The 21,408-nt window shown below is 38.4% G+C and overlaps 2 protein-coding genes across 2 annotated transcripts; both read right to left on the bottom strand.

Moving 5' to 3' along the window:
* Position 1: 1 nt before the first annotated feature.
* Positions 2-9,761, bottom strand: OSCP1 (Organic solute carrier partner 1). Its single transcript, XM_072299597.1, has 6 exons — positions 9,234-9,761; positions 5,345-5,664; positions 4,297-4,456; positions 3,256-3,409; positions 1,933-2,157; positions 2-992 (listed from the first exon to the last, which is right to left on the bottom strand). Exons 1-6 carry the CDS (start codon positions 9,343-9,345, stop codon positions 821-823), a joined length of 1,143 nt encoding a protein of 380 aa, XP_072155698.1. The 5' UTR covers positions 9,346-9,761; the 3' UTR covers positions 2-820.
* Positions 9,762-12,857: 3,096 nt separating this feature from the next.
* Positions 12,858-20,692, bottom strand: vret (vreteno). Its single transcript, XM_019062231.2, has 3 exons — positions 20,350-20,692; positions 18,616-18,711; positions 12,858-17,602 (listed from the first exon to the last, which is right to left on the bottom strand). The coding sequence occupies exons 2-3, from the start codon at positions 18,622-18,624 to the stop codon at positions 14,204-14,206; spliced, it is 3,408 nt and encodes a 1,135-aa protein (XP_018917776.2). The 5' UTR covers positions 18,625-18,711; positions 20,350-20,692; the 3' UTR covers positions 12,858-14,203.
* Positions 20,693-21,408: the final 716 nt, after the last annotated feature.

The following is a 21,408-nucleotide window of genomic DNA, read 5'->3' as shown; positions in this document are numbered from 1 at the left end:
TTTAGCTCCCCTCTCAGTTCAATTAGTCGGAATCTCTAAATCCGGTGCTTCGTTTTGAAATCCACTATTCAATTTAAAATCCGATTCAGAGCATATTTATCCGTAATTCATCAGGAATTTTTCATTTTCATATTCTTTTATGTTCTATAGTGGTGAAGAGAGGCCTTTGGTGGTTAAGAATTCAACATCGAGTGCTACTGTCTTAGTATGATTGTTTCTAATAATCTTTAAATTGTGTTAATTCAATCGGTTCAAGGACCTTCGACAATCATTAGCGTCAGGAGGCGGGGCATTTCCTCATCTTATTTGTTATCCTTGGTAAAAAAGCAGTCTAACCTTTGATGTATTTTTTGATAAATACTATGCAACTTTTAATGTGTTGTTTTGAACCTCCTGAGGATTTTTTCAATGTTGAAATTTTTGGTTTGTAAGGCCCGGGATGCAGAATATTCCTAGCCTTTCTATTTTTCAAACTGGCCTTCCCATTTTAGAAAACTCTTTTTTCTCCAAAATTTTTATGATGATGACAACAGTTTGCCCTCTCTCTTTGTATCTGCTATTTATCTCGATTTTGCAACAAACGGGCAGTTTTCACCATGATTTAACACAAAATACTGGATCTTTACACCTTCTACGCGCTGGCCTCCTCATTTTTCACTTCTTTCCAATGTTATCATTGATCGACCCAACAGCAGCGATCACGTATTCAGGAAGTTTCTGCATCCTTGCTTGAGGCCTGAGCAAACTTGATCATCCGCAGTGAAAGACTTTGATTTGTACATACATTCTCCAGGAGGGTTTTCGAGGTATTTTTGAGGCCCTAAGTTGGATCCAACTCGTTCATTAATTCAATTAAGTCTTTGTTCTTCAAGTTCTCCTCGATGCCAGACTCGATTTCGGACATCTCAGTCATAACATTTTTTAAAGTTGCAGAATGAAGAGGCTCCTTCGTCGGGAGGCTGAGCATCTGATCGCTTCTTTTTGCTTGACACCTAAAATATGAAAACGCCAATTTAACCCTCTATTCACTAATTACTTCTTGACAAATGCTCCACCATATGTGTTTCGCAATAAAATTTTATTTTCTCCATATCCTGTGTAAATTCATCCATCACTTATTGTTAGTTATTAACAAGACAAAGTTTTTTTCCAATAGTGCTCCAGGCTTCCCCTCAAATTTGTTATTTCTGTCGAATTCTAAAAAGTTCATTTTATTCTAAGTATTAATAAGATGTGTAAAGGCAAATTTAACAAACTCTTGCCTATGGGCCCTCAGTTTTTGATTTTATTGCATGTCAGGAGCTTGTGGGATAGCTGTTAATGAAAGATCAATTGGACGTATTTCTGCCAAACGGAACTATGTGCATAACGACGTGAGCCCTGTTATGCATATATTCTTATGGGTCTTAGGGCACATGTCTCAATGCACGTAGTTCCCTTTGGTAGAAATACATCCAATTTTGAGAAACGAAGACACTTGTAAGCTAGAAAGAGAATCTGTCAGGTAATGAGTACTGAAAGTTTTGAAAATTTTATTTTGCTACTTTTGTGTTCGAGCATGAATGGAAAATTTCATTTGCTTCTATTATTTCTCAAAAATTTTTAAAGGGTTTTTTTTTTTTTTTTTTTTTTTTGTAGATTTGCTTATGGGCAGGAGTGATTTTCACACAGAGGAATACTTGAAATAAATAAGTTTGACTGGTCTGACCACTACACCAACTTTTCATACTGCCCCTCTATTTTGATCTATCTCATTATGTCAGGAGTGTCTTTGATATTGATTGTTTTTGTAAAATATAAATCATCTTTGATATTGATTGTTTTTGCAAAGTATAAATCATCTAGAGAAAAATGTACTGTCAACCAATTAGAATTTGGCTTTCATGCCGTTATAAACCAACGAAAATAGGGAAACGGATGCTTTGAACTCACCTTGTGGGATCAGTGTCCTCTTCGAAGAGGTTGAAAGTTGTTACAGATGAGAGAGAACCTTCCCCCTTAGTATCTTGCCTATTTCCCAGCTGTTTTATCAACAAATTAAGTTCCTCTCGCAATCCACAATCAGTGTCTGTGAAATGCCATTGCTCCGAACTAACACTATCACAAGTGCTCCAAAAATTTTCATCCTCTTTTTTGTGTGGCTTAATGGCAGAATATCTAAAAAAACCAAACGAAAGACAATGAAGTGTCCCCTAAAATGAGGATCTTTTGAATTTTGTTTTTTCAAAAACGATAATCAGTGGCAGGATCTTCATAATTCAAGACACTCAAAAATCTGAAGCACCACTACCAGAATTATCAAATTTGTGTTAAATATGTCAACATTTAGGGTTAAATATTATGATAATTGTAACCTTTTTTTACTCATCATCAGTGTCTAATACAAAACTGGTAGCATCCTTTGGCCTTATAACATGAGCATAACCTGGAACTTCTATGGGAGGGGTGGCGGGGGAGGTCGGAAGGTCACCTCGCCTGAGGGGGTCTAGGGTACACTAAAAACACCCTTTTATGGGCGATTTGTGAGGCTTTCCCAGCTCTATATAGGGGTCCAAGGGATCTCCGTAGCTATAAGGGAGGTCCAGGGACCCTTCTCCGGAAATTTTTAAAAAATTGAGTGGTCTTACTCCTATTTCTTGAAGGGGCCCAATAGATTTCTGAGGCAGGCTGGACCCCTCCCCCCTTTTCCATACCTGATCCTTCCGCCCATGCCTCTCAGTCATTGTAATACTTCACAGTAACAGTAAAATGGGCAGATTTCATGGAAATCAGCCTAAGTTAATCAGGCGCTGCATAATTTTCCTTGATTTTTTATTTTTCAAATAGAAAACTAAGCAAGAGAGGATTTTAAAATTTTGTGAGAACTATTAATCTTGAGTACCATAGATAGATAGTTCATAGATAGTTTAAGGGCATTGAATAGTTTAGTTATCTTTCGAAAAAATCAAAATATGAGAGAGAATTAAGCACCGTGAAATGCAGTTTTGTGATTCCAGTTGGATCTGTTTGATTCTAAAACTCCCATTATAGTTGGCCAAAATTCCTGCTCTTACTTATTATATGTTTCAAAAGATGCTGAACTACATTTCTCACATTTATCGCCTCATTAATAATAATTGAAGACAAGTTCCTTAGTTTTAAATTGGGAAGTTTATGATTTTGGATTCACTCTTCTTACGCTATAAAGGAAATATGAGCTGTCATTCACACTGTTGCTTTTATCCTTACATTTACTGCGTTTGCGTTTATACTTACACATTGGTGCCTAAGGTAGTGCACCTTTTCCCCCTCAATTCTAAGGAGCTTGGTTCTGGAGCTTGAGTATATTTACCCCCAGGTGAGAAGTTAAGAAGATCACAGATGCAACCTTCAGAATTGTAAAGTCTAATGCTGCCTGGCACCTCATACTCTGGAAGAAATGAATTCAAGAACTCCATTAGGTTCCTAGCCTTTACTCTTTTCATATGATAGGCATACGATGTACCACTTCAAGAAAGAAAAAATATAGTCAGGAAATGAAGAACTCAAACTCACAAAATAAATCAAAGTAAATGCCAATGCTTTTCGGGATCCTGCGGTCCCTTCTTCAAGGTCGAAATTCCAACTTTGCAATGTGCTAGAATTTAATTTAATTCCTTTTGTGAGTTGGAATCTTTTAAATATCTGATTCTCTTTTCTTTCTTATTCATCTAGCTCAGTTTGTACCCTTATTTTTCCAGTATATTTCGATAATGTTGTCGTTAATTTCTTTCAGTTTTGTACATTTCATTTTCTTTACATTCCTAACTCTAAATCATTTTTCTATGTGCTATTAGTATGACAGCACTGGAATTTTCTCCCTCAGGCTTAAATTTTTCCTTGCTTACGTTCAAAGAAATGAGTTTATTCCCTCAATCCGTACTTATTTTTATTGAGTTGGATTTTACATACTTATCAATCATTATTTTATAGCAAGAAGTAAACAAGTCATGATTGTATTCATACCTACTCAGATATATCTAAGTTTTCTTTTCGCTGCTGTTATGATGGTTCATAAGAGGCTAGGAGATTTTTTCTGAATAACAGCTAGGTACACCTTTCAAACGTCCAATTGAAAGGAATACAAAATCATGTCACTAATGACATGATTTTTCATAATTTTTTTGTCAACTGGCTCTAAAGCCAGTTTCAGATTACTTTTCCTCTTTTGCTGCATGCAAGGGATAAGGAATTACAAAAATAAAAGTGGAGATGCGATAGCTGGAATGGGCAATACCTATGTTTTACTTCATCATTACTATGACTTGAGAGTCTTACCATAGGGCAAGGTGTAATTAGTTGATATGATGAAACCACCATCGTTATTTTGCAGACCCTGGCGAAGGAAAAGAGAGACCCGTATCCGAATGTCCTGAAAGAAGCTGAGTAGATGGAACCGTATGTTTTGCAAATCCCCACTTGTGACCTGACTGTAAGTCTACGGATGTCAGCGAGAAAAAAAATAATACAATAAACTTCAAGGAGGAACAATTCAATAATGCAGAGGATAGAGCAAAATAAAGATGCCAACTGGTTTCGGTTAAATAATGAGACTCCAAAGTTGACTCAACTACCTATTTCATTTGGCCTGGTGCTAGGTACCTAATCATTGAAATTTATTCTAATTCCTTCAAACGTTGCATTTAAAACATCCGACCGATTTTTTGTCACTGAGAGCGCTCATTTTGATTCAATGTCACTCACTTTCTTTTTTCTTTCTTTATGAAATCAATATTACTTAAGTATTTTCACACACGATACTTTGTTAGGTATATAAAATGAAAGGAATCATTTCTAAATAGCGAAAGAGCCGATGTCGCTGTTCATGTTTTGAATTCTTCTCCTTTTTTTTCAAGTGCCTGGACCTTCTGCTCCTAGCTAGGTACCTACTCTATTTTTTATGATATTTTAGCGACTTTCATACACCGCAATTTTCAATGTGATGAGTATTCAGGAAGGATGAGGGTTTTTCAAAGCCATTTTCAGCAAATTTATAAGCCCCCCCCCCCAAAAAAAAAAAAAATTACTTAATACGATTTATACGAAATCGATGACCGAAAATTTTCCTTAATTATTATTAAGACTTTCTTTGCGGATGGATAAAATCCTCTCGTGTGATAATTTATTACCTATGAATCATAATTTATTCTATTTATTTATATTACCTACTCAGGTACATTACATTAATTCAGTTCATGCATTCAATTATGAATTCACTGGTGAACTTGAAGCCTGTGCACCCCTATTTCAACATGAAATGTAGGATAAGTACCTATCATCGATTAGGAAATAAAATGTTTAATCACAAACTATTCTGGGAGCTCACCTTGATCAACATGAAATAGGTAACATCAAGCTGTTTGTGACAGAATGGTGTGGTAAGAAGGTAACGAATAGAGTCAAGGTGATTAAGAGTAATGAGGAGAAGATCTTGCGGCTTGGAGCACTGGACGAGCTGGTACTTGAACACCATGATCATCAAATCGAAAAGTTTATCCATACTGATTTCGTTGAGCCGCATTATGGAGGCGTGAGCCAGGTCATGGAATAGAGTTTTCAAGGCTTGACGATTGTACACCTCCTGCGGCTTGAACAACTCATCCAAACATCTTTGATTCAGCATTATCTTCCCAATGTCGTTAAGCACTAAAAACCGAACGGAAGAAGAACATACATCCAAATTTGATCAAATTAGGTAACGGTCTTAAGTCAGTAGCTGTAATTTAATGAGGAGCCTTGCGCCTTCCTTAACCGAGTAAGTAACATGTGTCATTTAGGTACCTACCGTCTTCGAAAAACCCAAATCCCTATTTCGCATATCATCCAAGCCAGAGGACTCGTGGAGCAGAAAATTGGACTCAGCGCCTCATTTCCAAGAAGGCTAGCTTCCTTTCAGCCCGATCCGAGAACTTTCGATTTTGATCCCAGATGTTAGGTAATCCTTGTCGATTTCTCTCGATTTTGAACGAGGAAAAAAAATCGAGATTAAAGTGTCTAATCTGACGTAATCTAAAGCGTAGAATCGATTGCGCATGACTCCGAGGCTCAGAAACGTTTCCTGAACCGAAAAAATGGTCAAAAGACGCGCGTTTGGTGAACTTTCACCAAACGGTCAAAAACACTCGTTTTTTACCGTTTCTCGGGACCATGTGCAATTGATTCGACGCCTTGAATTGAGCAGGGTTTGACACTAATCTCAAAATATTTTTTTCTTCATGGGTGCAGAGAGCAATGATGACGAGGACTTAGGATGAACAGGAGAAGCCCGCGGCGCGACGGTCGGCAAGAAACGCATAGCGCCTACAAGACTGCATAAATACTTTACGCATTGCATCAAACACAGCGCAGTCAGTCAGTGGTCGGCGCGGCGTGAAACGCATAGTGCCTACAAGACTGGAGGGATACTTCACGCATTGCGCCATAAACACAGTGCAGTCGGCGCGGCGGCGGAAACTAAAATGATTAGACCACATTTATATACATATGCTTGTTCTTTCACAATTGTTTCGTTTATTTCCTATCAATGGAAGAAATATATCGTTATGTGAGATACAGGGTTATTCAAAAGTTACGCACCACTGGCCATAACTTTAGTTCTAATTATGATATCGATTTGCGGTTTGTGGCGTCCTTCCTCATATCGAGGGGGAAACTTTTTGAGGTACTTTTCAGTTCTTCGACCCCCCAGGGGGAGGGGGGGCGGGGGGCAACTCAAAAATTTCAAATGGCAACCCCCATCATGTGATACATCGTTAGAAAGAGCATGAAAAAAGAAAATTTTTGGCGCAAACCGGAAGTCGATCTGACCCCCCTGTCAAAAGTTAGGGGGGTCCAAAGGTTATTTAGGGGGTCCGTACCTTCATTTTTTAGAGTAGCTTCGGCGGCTCTTGGACATACCGTTTCTCTTTTCAAAGAGTCCTCGAATACTCCAAGTCTGATACCGAAGTCTTCATATTGCCCCCGGGCCACCACAGCCCCCCCGTAGGGGGGGATGGGCCTGTTACAATGAAACATTGCATTAAAATGCGAAAAGTCACAGAAGAGCTTCAAACTTAGCATCAAATCCGAGTGGAACTTCTTGCCGATGTTAACGCAAACGCAGCCTGCGACTTTAAAGTGAGTTTTCAAAACTCTTAGCCCCCTGCCCCCCTCATTTTTGGTTGCAGAGCGGGTAAAAACCGGGAAATTCACTACAAATAATGCCCAAAACTAATGTCCAACTTGAGGAGGACCCTTGAAACGTTGCGATCAGTCGGAGAATTGGAATACAAGGACTGCCACCCCCTTAAAGTACGGAAACATCCAAAACACCCCCGCTGCCCCCCTCATTTTTCGTTGCGGAGCGGGTAAAAACCGGGAAAATCGCCAGAAATGATGCCCGAAACCACTGTAGAACTTGACGAGAACCCTTGAAACGTTGCGCTCAGTCGGAGAACTGCAACACAGGAACTGCCGCCCACTTTAAGGACGGAAACATCCATAAAACCCCCGCTGCCCCCCTCTTTTTTCGTTGCAGAGCTGGTAAGAACCGGTTCATCATTTCTGGCGATTTTCCCGGTTTTTACCCGCTCTGCAACGAAAAAAGAGGGGGGCAGCGGGGGTTTTATGGATGTTTCCGTCCTTAAAGTGGGCGGCAGTTCCTGTGTTGCAGTTCTCCGACTGAGCGCAACGTTTCAAGGGTTCTCGTCAAGTTCTACAGTGGTTTCGGGCATCATTTCTGGCGATTTTCCCGGTTTTTACCCGCTCCGCAACGAAAAATGAGGGGGGCAGCGGGGGTGTTTTGGATGTTTCCGTACTTTAAGGGGGTGGCAGTCCTTGTATTCCAATTCTCCGACTGATCGCAACGTTTCAAGGGTCCTCCTCAAGTTGGACATTAGTTTTGGGCATTATTTGTAGTGAATTTCCCGGTTTTTACCCGCTCTGCAACCAAAAATGAGGGGGGCAGGGGGCTAAGAGTTTTGAAAACTCACTTTAAAGTCGCAGGCTGCGTTTGCGTTAACATCGGCAAGAAGTTCCACTCGGATTTGATGCTAAGTTTGAAGCTCTTCTGTGACTTTTCGCATTTTAATGCAATGTTTCATTGTAACAGGCCCATCCCCCCCTACGGGGGGGCTGTGGTGGCCCGGGGGCAATATGAAGACTTCGGTATCAGACTTGGAGTATTCGAGGACTCTTTGAAAAGAGAAACGGTATGTCCAAGAGCCGCCGAAGCTACTCTAAAAAATGAAGGTACGGACCCCCTAAATAACCTTTGGACCCCCCTAACTTTTGACAGGGGGGTCAGATCGACTTCCGGTTTGCGCCAAAAATTTTCTTTTTTCATGCTCTTTCTAACGATGTATCACATGATGGGGGTTGCCATTTGAAATTTTTGAGTTGCCCCCCGCCCCCCCTCCCCCTGGGGGGTCGAAGAACTGAAAAGTACCTCAAAAAGTTTCCCCCTCGATATGAGGAAGGACGCCACAAACCGCAAATCGATATCATAATTAGAACTAAAGTTATGGCCAGTGGTGCGTAACTTTTGAATAACCCTGTATATATCATAGGTATTACCTAATAATGAAGAAATATGTCATTTTCTAGTTCACGCAGAGATGGGTTTACTTTCGCCGTAAGTAACTTAACTTAAGTTAAGAGAAATATGTCATTTATCTGTTCACGCAGAGATGGGTTTACTTACGGCGAACTTAACTTCCGCGAAGTTCCGGGAACTTATATTGGAGTGTTGACAGGGCTTTCACAAAAAAATGTGCCCAACACGAGTAAGCGCGTTTTTTGCACCCGGGGAGGGGGGGGGAGGGGGGGAGGCACGTCCATTTGATGGTTCTTATTGATGTTTCAAAACGAATGAGAAGGGTGCGGTAAGTAAGGTAAATCCGGCACTGTAAAACTTGATTTAATTTTATAGCAATAAATTTCAATAGGAAGTTCCTCCGATTAGTACTCCGATGAAAAGGCAATAATTTTACCATGGAATTGCAATCAATTTGTGCTAGGTACTTGGCTGATGACATTTTTCATGATTTTCCTTCAGTCATTCTACGAAAGTCGCACGAAATAACAAGGAAGAATTCGAATTGGCTTTCTGCGAGGCAAGTAAAATTATAATCTGCGATTGTTAAACGTTGCAGCTTGAGACACCCACGCATTTTGTCATGGATTGATTGCAACGGGTCCTGCTTGGGTTGCACTTACAATATAATTAGAAGCCTTACCTGTTTTGGCTTTCTCCACGTCAACCTCTTGAGCCTTGAGGCGCTGGTCGATGATGTACATCATCTCACCCCCGAGATTCAAGAACAACAGCGGCAAAGAGTGATCGAACATCTCTCGCCGCGGACAAACGATTTGAAAAGCACTACCTACACAGTCTCATCAATTTCTGCCGTTACCAATTTAAGTACGAATTTTTCGTAAGACGATTTATTAAAACAATGAACACGCTCGGAGCAGTCCCAATTTTGATCCGCGGTCGACCCGCACGTCACATTTAAGACTTCCGTTCGACACCGGAGCGATCTCAAACCACAAATACGAATAAGAGAAGCATGAATTCGGAATGGATCAGGCATGCTAAACTACTCACTAGGCGGTTCGTTTGGTGTCCATCCTCCAGGTTGCCATGGCCACTGAGACCAAAACAGTCCTCTCACCATCATTGTAGTTTTAGCACCAACTCTCGAACGGGAGAGTTACTTCCTTCCCCCCGTCTCGAAATACCTAGGAACGGCAAAAGTATACTTCACGTGCTCAAACCTGCCCTAGTAGCAATGGCTCTTAGAAAAAATTCTACAAAAAGATGTCAAAAAAATGTAAAAAACTTGTTAATTTTAAGAGTTCGTAAATTTTAAGTACCCTGGTAAAAATTGGCGATAGGAGCTGCGTTTCAAAATACCATAGGAGTTCTTATAGCCGACTGAAGAAGGCGATAGAAAATCATACAGCTGGCTGTAGAAAGTGGAAAAAATTATACGGCCGGGCTACACGAAGCGATAAAAAATTATACAGCCGGGCTTATAGTTCCTATCGCCGGGCTTTACACTTTATCGCCTGCCTTGCTTTTTCGCCATCGGCTATAAAAGGCTATAAGAAATTGTGTAGAAATTCGTGTGCTTTGTAAATCCTTAAGTTTGTACGGAATCACCTTAATTTTTACAAAACGCACATTATATTTTCCTTTACTACATATTTTTTTTTTTTTTTCATCAATTAAAATGAGAATAATCCATACAGAGTGTGCAAACATTTCAAAGTCATGAGTTGAAAAACGCTGACTCCACGAGATTAAATATTAGAGCCTATCACAAAGCGGAGCGGCGGCGCACTGGCGCCTTCAAACCTAACAGGGATACTTCACGCATTGCGCAATGCGTGAAGTATCCCTGTTAGGTTTGAAGGCGCCAATGCGCGTTTCGCGTTGGCTGCCCGCCCGCCGCGCCGCGCCGCAGCGTACCACGGCGCTTGAAGCAACCATTTCACACCAGAGGTATTGCACAGTATCTTACAAAATTGCAGGCGCTCCAATATGTTAGGAATGGCAGGCATCCTTCAAAAGTACGGAGCTTCCCTCGCAAAATAAATCAAGATACTACGGCCCAAAAAGAGAGCGGTAGTCCAAGAACTCACTAAGTCCTAGCATCCGTAATTAGTAACGTTCAGCATACACTTTATCGCCAGGCTGTTGCTTAGTCGCCATCGGCTATAAAAGGCTTTAAGAAATTGTGTAGCTGGCTATAGAAGCTATTGGAAATCTTACAGCCGGCTGTAGGTCTATGGTATTTTGGAACACAGATTCTACTGCCAATTTTTACCAGGATAAAACAACTCTTAAAATACTCGTTGTAGGAAACCCTTTTTAGGAATTATTTTAAATAAAAAAAATTGTTATTTTAAATAAAAAGAAAACGTCAAATTTACGTAAAAATTAACAAACTATATATCCTCAATTTTTATGGGCTGCAACTTTTCCTTTTATATTTTCCTGTTCGCCACTTTTTTTCCTCGCTTTTGTCCACAGGAAGTGTATTAAAAAAAAAATACGCAAATTTTGCTTAAAATTTACGTAAAAAAATTCACTTCAGATTTTTCTTCAACTTTATGTAAAAAAAAATCCTCAAAAAGGGTTTCCTGATACGAATATTTCAAGAGCTTTTTTACGTAATTTTCAAGTGGTTTTGAAGTAAATTTTAGGCTCTCTTAAAATTTACGAGTTTTTTTACAACTTCCCTCAACAGCCACTGCTACTAGGGTGAGTGTTCCAGTCGAGAGCAGGGTTTAATACCTACTTAGGTTTAGGGTTTCCATGAAAAATGCTTACTCTTTTTAGGTGAGCATGCCTGTCTACCAACAAAAAAGGAGTTCTCTTTCCCTCTTCTCCCTCTGCACACTTTTACGAAAATCGTCTGAATTAAGTCAATACTTCGCAACGACGCATTCCATTTCCCTCCGTAGGTGAAGCATGTACAGGACTAGACGGGCTCTAAGAGGGTGGGTACCTAATTAGTCTCCGAATTTGCTTACCCACCTCCATTCATCAACAATTCAAAAACCAGTGATTAATCGATGAATGATTGGGTTTTGTTGACAAATAGTTCTGAAACTTTACTACCTAGGAAAAAGGTAAAATGTTAGAACTATTGAATCCCTTCCCTTCTCAAAAGGCCCCGTGTCCGTTCAGCTGAGTTTAACAAATATCACTGCCCTCAAAAAAATCATTCTTCATCGGGATCGTCGACATCAAAATCGCCATCTGGTTCTTCACCATTTTTATCACCTTTATCTGAGATCCGCACTTCTCGGATAGCTTCCAAAAATACAAGAATCCCTTATTCTTTTTGCACAAAAAAAGGCTACATATAAGGTTCAACACTTATCGGACGACATGGAGGCAAATACAACGTTGCCAAATACTCATTTATTTCGGCAATTCTTAAAACAATGTATGTAATCGTCCTCCTCCTCCCCTGCCATCTTGTGTATGATCGGATTGAGGAGCGGCATATAGGTAAACTGTGTCAGAATTGTCAAAAGTAGAAATTTAGTAGCAATTAATGGTAATACAATAGCTGTTAAAAATTGAATTCCTAAGTGAGACTGAGTATATCAGAAAGAGTGTCCTACCAAAGGAAACTATTGACAATTCGCTTTTAGATAAGTTTTGCATATCTGTATGAGCTTTCAAACGCTGCCAAATTTCCTTCAAGAGAATACGAAATTTCAGGGAATTTTGGGAATAAGTATTTTTTCCTGGAGTTTTCAAATAATTTTATTTCTAATCAGGTCTAAATCATGTGAGAATTTCAAGAGAAAATATTCATATCTCTCCTCAAAAATTGACATTTTACAGGAGGACATTCAGTATTAGCTTGACATGGGCTTTATTATGGTTGATGAAAATTGAAACCAATAATCTGCTCAGATTAGACATTGGCTTGATAGTGATAGTCATAGTGGTAACAGTGGACAACATAGGAAAACCTTACATGTAAACGATTATCTTACTTTGTGTAAATGAATTTTATACATAGATTCTTAAATTTAGAGCAAAAAGATGACTGGAGAGTTTATACTTTGCTTGCACTATAGGCATCATTTATTTCAAAGCATCCTTGCAGGCCGACGCCTATGTATTGTGAGGTAGAACTGGGCAAATAATAGAAAATTATGTCAATTTTTCATCAAAACTGATTTTAATTGCAAGATCATTTTTAGGCACATACATTTGATTTAGAAGTCTACAGAAAAAAGCTTACCAAAATAAAAAAATAACACAAAAAATCAAACCAAAAGCAACAAAGCATTTTAATAAAACTGAATCACAGTTTGTTGATTGTAGAATGTAGAACTTGAGTGGAATCAACAATATAAGATTATTATGATTAAATTTTTAACTTCTCTCATTTCCAAAAAAAAAAAACTTAAATCTACTACATTAAAATAGAAAATATGCAATCTTCAATATACATTTTTATCCCCAGTTCCTTATGAATTGACTGAGTAAAAGGAGAAAAATGGAATGAGTACTCGTAAAAAATTACGATGTTTTTATTTAGAATTAGCACTATTCGACTAAGGATCCCTAAGTACTGGTAACATTTTAATTGTGAACAATTTTTGCTGGGGGAAAAAAAAAAAAAAAAAAAAGAAAAGTTCAAGTTTTAAAATTCAAGAGAAATATACTTTCAGTTCTGTGATCAAAAAAAAAAGGGGGGCATGGCTTTGCAGATTTTCCTCATAATCATCACAATTGATTTTAAAATACCTATGGGATTTAGCAAGTCTGATAAATTTTAATACACACCATTACACAAGGAAACCTATAACTACTGAAGCTAACTACTCTGAATAACATTTTCTAAACTTTATGCAAACAATAATGTATTGAAGGAAATAATAATGGAAAAAAATTAAATGAAAATTCATGGTGTTAATTTTTAGTAGGAAAAATAGAAATTTTTCTTGTGATAATAAAGCTGGTCATCAACATTAGAGGAGGTAAAAATTACTCATATTGACACTTGACAAAAAATAAATTGCAAAATATGCAACATAGAAAACTAAAATTTAACGTAAAATCAATGTAAAATTTTGGTTAAAATTTACTAAAATAAAAAGATAAAAAACTTGTAAAGATAGCATTTACATAAGCTAGAACAATAAGGGGTTCTTAACTCGGATGTTTTAACAGTTTCTTTATAAAATTATGATAGAGTCTATGAGAAGGGACCTTATTTTCTAGAGGGAAATTTTCCTTACAGTTTTGCACATAAATTGGTCAAGATAATCTGGAACTTTTGACGCAATGTTGACCCTGAAAGCTTAAAAATTGAAGGAGATAAGCATCTTCAGGTTCCGAGACAAAAAAATCTTAGGTTGTAGAAGAACGTAGTTTAAACTTTTGAAAAAAAAAGTAAGGTAAATTTTCTCCTGAAGATACAAGTTCCTTTTCACAGATCCATTCGCAGTTGAGATTTGAAATTTGAGTAACAGTTTTTCAACTTTTTATTTACAGACAGTACTACTGGGGACATCACAGTATCACGCACAAATTCAAAAATAAAAGAGGTCAATATTATTTTTCTGATTGTAGGGTCCTTATTCTTAAAAGATTTTTGGATGAGGATCTATAACACAGACAAGTAAGTTGTTTGTGTGAAAGGTTTATAAACAATGAAAATTATTTCTCCTACAGTTGCCTCAAAATATCATTGAGGAATTTCATGTCAACAAGATACTCTATGTCATCCTCCTTCAATACTTTTCCTGAATATGTTTTGAGGGGAGAAAACAATAAGTCAATCTTCTCTCTTTGACCCTGTGCCAAGTCCTGAGGTATTTTCGGTCTAACGACCACGGCAACAGCTGGTACCGTGACGAACTTGGGATGCATTCTCCTCATGGATGAAACTAAAATATCGCCTTGACCACCAAAATCGAGTAATATTACCTCAAATGAACCATACTCCCTCATTTTCCCGACTATGGCACGACACCAGCACCTCTCTGGCATTTCTCGGGTGTTGATATTGACAAAAACGACTTCTCCTTTATATGGTGTGTACCCATTGGATTTCAACCCTTCACAATAGTCGTTAATTAACTTTTGATGAGTGCCAAAAACATACTGGGCTACATCTGTATTTGGCTTGAACATGAAGTAAATCCCTGCAAGTTTTCCTAAGAGGGCAAGCTCAACCTCACTACCGATCTCAAGTTTGCCAAAATTTATATGGGCATCATAAATTATTTCATTTTCTGCTAAATCTTCCACCTTCAAGTGTTGTTTCATTTTCTCATTGATCGATTCATCATAGGAGTCATAAAATTCTGCATTAGACAAGTCATTGTCCTCAAACACTATTTTTAAAGGCTCTTCTTTGAAGCCCAGTGAATTTAGGTAATTTACAGCTTCACAGTTTGGAATATCAGCATCTTCTACACCTTTTAAGGAGACTTTAACTGCAAGACATGGATAACTCAGCAACTCATCGTCAAGTTCATAAATATTTTCTAGTGAACTTAATTCTTGTGTGCCGAAGTCAACGAAGAAAATACGGTAAACAGAATCTTTAAATGGTTCAAATACTTGCGCACGATGATAGCAATTATCTTTACTCCACCTGCAAGCTACAAGCTGCCCAAATCTGGGCGGGTTTTTGAGAGGTTGGGAAGACTGAATGAGCTTCATGAGTTTTTGATCGATCACAAAATTGGCCTGACTAACTGGAGTTACGTGCAGAAATGATGACGAATAAAATTGTGTGATATGGACTAGGCTCTTGTTTTTCAATGCAACAGCTTTCAAACCAATTTCTTCAGAAGTGGGTTCCCATTCTTTCATTTCAATTGTGCAAATTTCTTGATCCTTGTCTGACAAACTACAAACGACTGCATCAGGCCCTTCTTTCAAAACAGTAAAATCATACTTTGTGTTTACGGATTTTTGAAAGAGCTCAAGCTTCTTTTCTGAATCAATTTTTTTCACTTCACAACTAACCCCAAAAAAGGGATAAGATTCACACTTCTTTTCCAAAGGTCTTACTAGCTTTGGATGCACAGATACTACACACCCAAGATCAATAAGAGAACAGCGAACAAAGTTGGGAGAGATAGACCAAATGATGCCTCTAGTCCAAATGCTCTCATGTTCTACGTACACTCCAACTAAGTCTCCAATCAAGGGAACAAAATCATCTGTCTCTAGCGGATTCTTCATTTTCTTGTTCAGCTTACTAAAGACTATTTTATGAATTAACTTCAATTGATCTAGCACCTTACATTCATCATCAAGGACTATAGCAGCAAGAAACAAGTTGTCTCTCTTGAAACTTGTGACTAGGATCTTTCCTTTATTACCCTCTTCCAGCCATTCTATCACTGATGCACGATTAGTATTCATCTCACTTTGATCTTCTATGATAGAAGGCTCTACGTAAAAGAAATCACTAGAAATCCGGCGAAGGCTGCGAACTTTCTTTTTGGCTCCAATAGGCAAAACCATCTTCCTGTCTTTCCAGATGATTTTAATATATGCACTCACCGAAGGAAATTCATTCAGGGAGGTGAGATCTCTCCAGGAAACATAATACGTGCAAGATGATAATTTTCCTATTACAGTGACCTCTGTAAAGTCTCCGGGACAGCGCCCAGCAGAAAGGTCGATGATTTTTACATTGATTTCACGGACAAAGTCGGAAGTTTTCGACACTGATGTAGAGATGGATGACTTTTTATCTGAATTTTCAATAAACTCAGCTATGTATGCATCATCTTCCTGTTTGAGAGAATTGACTTCCAAAAAACTACCAGGAATAAAAACTGAATTAGAGGGAGCTTGAAGTTTTATTTTGAGAGCAAAAGGCTCATCTTCGGATAAGTCTGAAGGCAGCAACTTGATGAATGTAGCCATGCATTGCTTAGAAAAACCATAATCAATCAAGTGTATGGTCGAAATAGGGGAGGAAGCCTTCAAAATTTTCCCTCTACACCATTCCCCTTGATCGGGACATAGAATCGCACATATTCCACCTGCGACAATTCTGCAACTAGGCTGGTTTGGACATTCTTCTTGCAGTCGCTTTTTCATGCTTTCAAATCTCTTAACATCTTCCGACTTAATCGCATAGATGAAGTTGTCTTCTACGTGTGTGACTTTGAGAGATCTTCTTGTACTATTATCGCAGGCATCATTACTTACAACTGACTTACCGCAAATCAGCTGATGGTTTGGCCAATCTTTAGTTCGGCATGCTAGAGAGCAGTAAAATGTTGAGCACTCTGTTGAGCAACTGTAGGCAGCAATTTTGTGGGGACAAAGAACACAACGGTCAAATTCGGAACTTTTAACCTTTTTGTCGGTCGATAAGCTTTTCGGTTTGTTTGGAGATTTGCGTTCTTCTTTCTCCTCAGTATAAAAACAGTGACCTAAAGAGACTTTCTTACTAGGGGTGTTCATAAACTCAGCAGACTTAACATCTAAAATAGGGTAAATTTTATATTTGTTTTCATGAAAACCGACAAACGGATTGCAGTAAAGGGGATCAAAATTATCAGGGATAATAAAATCATGAGTGTTTTCTGGGGGGAAAAAACTTGCCTGTATTTCCTCCAATCTTGGGCCAATATAAATGTTGTCTGGCTTTTTTTGCTCAGTCTGTGGTTCTACCGGTTTCATCGCTTCAAGGATGCTGCTATCATTATGAATATCACCTGCTTGAGTTTTATTAGTTTGTGGAGGAGCAAACTGGACTCTCATATGAAAGGGTGGTTCTTTATGGACTTCCTTAATTGCACGATTGGCTGAAATCTGGGTGTCATATTTGATATAAGCGATCTGTGTGCCGGGCTCTCTAATCGAGTGCCGCTGGTACTTAACTTCAACTTCACCATACTTGGAAAATAAATTGAACAAACCTTGCTTTTCCAATCCCTGGGGAATGTTGGTAATTCTCAAAGTGACTTCTGATAATTCATTTGGATTCCCAAGATCTTTGCCCTTGCCTTCAGTATATGAGTTGAAACTTGGATTATTATAGTCTGCTGACATGAGATCGAAGGATTCATCGTCAAAAATTTTTGTCTGACCCTAAAACAAGAACAAAAAACTAAATAACCAGGACATTTTATTTTAATGCGTTAAAACATTGTGGATAATAATGCACAAATTGAATAGCCCAAAAATATGAACAGGAGAGAATGAAAAAGAAAAAATTGGTAAAACAAGGCTAAGATATAAAATTCTAAAAAGGCAGGACCTTCGGAGCTGTCATAGGCTCATTTTCAGTTGCAAAAATATTCAAAATTAATAAAAAATTGAGTGACAACCTAATCCTAGTTCTTATGATGCAACCACATAACACATCTCATGGTTGTGTATGCATATGAAGTCGTATCTGAAAAAACGACGGATGTTAACAATTGCTGTTTTCAGGGAGAGCAGCTTTTTTTAATGTACGGACCCTCAAAAGCACGTGTACAAATTTTTGGAACCAGGTCTCAATTCTGGAGTGAGAAATCAGGCAAAAACTGTGTTATATGTAAAAAAGGCGGATGTCATGTCAACATTCGTCGTTCTTTCATATAACTAGTTAATGGTTAATCGGGTAATGGCCACCCGTTTTTAGAGGACAACGCTTATATTTTAAACTATTCTTTGAAAGACTGATACTTTAATTTAATTTTATTTTACATTAAGGAGACTGATTTAATTTGTTACTTATTTTATAGAGGTTACCGAATGTTCCGTTTTTTCACCATTTATTAAAGTACTTGGTAAGCAAAAAGCTTTTGTTAATTCCAATCCTGAAACTCTGCTTAGATTGCCTTAAAACCCGATATTAATCATCATAAAAAACATTATCTGTAAAAACGACAGATGTAGCTCACTGAGTTCCCTCTTCCATCCAGCTACCCATCTCACTAAGTTCCCTCTTTACATGATATATACTTCCCTTTTTCAATATTCGACTCTTTAAAATAAGTACAAGTTGCATACTCTAGCCCCTGAAAAATATGAAATATTTCGCTAAAATTTCCAATCTTTCATTTCTTTCTTGAATCAAATCATGAATATGCATTTGAATCTGATAAATAACTTACCGGCATCATTTAAAAGGCGCTTGCTTTTTACGTACTTCTTCTCAATCTTTGTAGATGATCTCAAAGCCAAAGTTGAAAAGATGAATCTGCAACACACTAGTAGAGAATAAAATGTAAATTATTTATTTAAATAAAAACAGCAAAAATTCTGTAGCCAAGGTACAATACAACATTTCAGGAGAGAAAATTTAAAATCTAATAAGCGCCATCTGCAGCCTGATTGTTGAAATTTGTGTCAAGCAAGACAAGAATCAAAAATCGATATATTACTCAGCAAAGATAGGGTTACCTATATCTTTTCTTATCGTGCCAACGAAGCCAATTAAAGTTTCAACAATTGCGCTGCAGGTGTTACTTAGAGATGCAAAATTTCTGCAACCCAACGACCAATCCAGTCACAATGAAAGTGTGAAGCCCACCAAAAATAGGAGAAAATATGAATGTAGAGCTACTTTTGGTGAGTGAAACTAATGAATGGGTTATTTTTCCAGGCAGAAATTGCTGATAGCAATTGCTAATGCAAATTACTTATAGCAAAGGAAACTGTGATCTATGTGTTTTGAGCAATCAAAATAATAAAGCACGTATTCTTATGTAAACAGCAATGTGAAGGCAGCTTTACAGTACATGAAGGCTGCCTTAAAACAGGAGGAGGCAAAAGACTGAGGCCTTGTCCACACGAGCGCGGTTCACGGAACTTATTCCGAGGAACTTGTTCCCAGAAGTTTTTAGCTGAGCTAAAAACTTATTCCTCCAAAACCCGGAACTTCCTCTGTACTCCGAGCATCTATATATGTTTCTTTGGATGTGAATTTGTTTGTTTTAGTTTTTTACGTCCTTTACATGTCTTGACATTTATTTTTGTTACTTTGGCGGCCGTAATAATCTATTATTTTGCGATAATTATACAGTTTTATTGAAGTTCCGGTTTCAGTTCAGGCGAACTCGTGTGGACAGCATGCCTCGTTTCAAGGAATAAGTTCCGGGAACTGAGCAGTTCGTCGAATAAGTTCCTCGAACCGCGCGTCGTGTGGACAGGGCCAAAATGACACAAAATAAAGGGTGAAATGGTGGCTTCTGCACCTCTGGCTTGATCGCTCAACTGTTTCTCTCATTTGACACAAATTCAGTGGCCTGAGAATAACAACTTGTGTCATAAAGACGACATTTAAATTAAAATAAAATTTTCCCTAGACAGACTCTGAAGTTGTGGTAAGTATTTCAATTCTGTAGCAGGAGGGAGCTCTACACTCAATCTGATGGCGACATCTGATGGTGCTCACAACGTTTTGAATGTTAATTCTTCATTCGATGCAACAACAGTGCTGAAAAGTTGCATGATGGTATCACTTTGAAGTTAGAAGCCTACCAAATGGTTCCTTCCAACTAGTAAATGACAAGCCTGTCTCAAAAGCTTGTGGACACGAGCTCTGGCGATATGTTGGTAAGGCACAACTTAACTCTAGGTACCTGTCAAAGCTGACCTCTTTATATGTGTCAGTGAGAGAAGGTCCGACAGCTAAGATTACGTCACAGAATTCATTTCCTATGATGCCACATTGCAGCTGCAGCGATTGCGATGCAGAGGCAGGCACTCAAGTGCAGCAGTATCCATTCTCTACGATCATCATTAAAAGATATTGGCATGATTAAAGGACTGTAAAGAGAAAATTTTCCGTGGAAAAGCGATCAACTTTTCAACTTTCGTAAAAAAAATGAGAATTTAAAATTTACCAATTGAAATAATTGCTGCAACCGAAGTAGAAGGATGAATTTTCAAAGCAGCAATGCTCTGACAGTCTGACAGTGCTTCCCTGCAGATATATAAATTCAGTAACTTTGAGTGAGAGCACAGAGTTTGATCGTGTGCAGATCAGTGTATACACGTTCTTAAGTTTTATCTACACTTGTTGAAGAAGTAGCAGCAAGAAGAAAAATCTACACAGTCTTCTTGCATATCACGCCGGAATTGGAGGAAACCCCATTTCTTTCCTTTTGGAGTGTGGAGTATGAAGGAGCCACGAGAAAACTTGATAAGAATGGAGATGGAGCATGGGAAACAGGTCGTAAACATAAACAATTAAACATAACCTAAATAAACTCTGAATGGCTTGTTGTTGTTGATGATGGATGAAAGGTTGCGCTACTGTCGACGAAGAACCGCGAATTTCGAAAAGCTGCAGGAAGGCGATCTCCGCCGGGGTTTGAACCCTGCTCAGGTCACTCAACGAGATACGACTAAAAAAAGAACTCTGCTCGAACTGGTTCGCTAAAACGATGTAGTTCAATAGACTACGACGAATTGTTCGGGCGTCTGGAGTCTGAACAGTGCCTTGCGCACAAATTGCACACTGCCGTTAGACAGAAAAGCCCTTTTCTTATTTGGTTTAAACATGTGATATTTCATGGATGGATGAGACACTCGGCCTTGAAACGCCGCCGTTTTATCGTCTGTCTCTCTCGCACTCATTGATCAGATGCGGCAACAAATGCCCATTGAGGGCATTTCAAAATTCCCCCTCCCCTTAACAATTGGAAATAAAGCCAGGTTTGGCACAAACCCTCCTTCACAGTATATAACTTCTGAAAAAAACACGGAGCAAATTATGATAGGAGAGTTCTCGTTTTATATCTTTTCCTCCTCTCTGAATTTTTCAAACATCATCTTGCGTTTACATTCTCCTGGGCCCTTAATTCCTTTTCCCCCATCCATCCTGGAAGCAATCAAAAGTCGTAGCCAGCTAATAATTATTGTTGATAAAAAAAAGTAGATAAGCCAGTATTCACTGTAAC

Source organism: Bemisia tabaci, chromosome 4, assembly GCF_918797505.1.
Source record: "Bemisia tabaci chromosome 4, PGI_BMITA_v3".
Lineage (NCBI taxonomy): Eukaryota > Metazoa > Arthropoda > Insecta > Hemiptera > Aleyrodidae > Bemisia > Bemisia tabaci.
This window is presented reverse-complemented; position numbering and strand designations above follow the sequence as displayed.

Coding starts and splice junctions, on each gene's coding strand:
- OSCP1 (XM_072299597.1), bottom strand. CDS start 9,345: ATGTTCGATCACTCTTTGCCGCTGTTGTTCTTGAATCTCGGGGGTGAG. Junction 5,665..9,233: donor CGTGGAGAAAGCCAAAACAG/GTAAGGCTTCTA, acceptor TTCGGTTTTTAG/TGCTTAACGACATTGGGAAG. Junction 3,410..4,296: donor TAATTACACCTTGCCCTATG/GTAAGACTCTCA, acceptor CATTTCTTCCAG/AGTATGAGGTGCCAGGCAGC.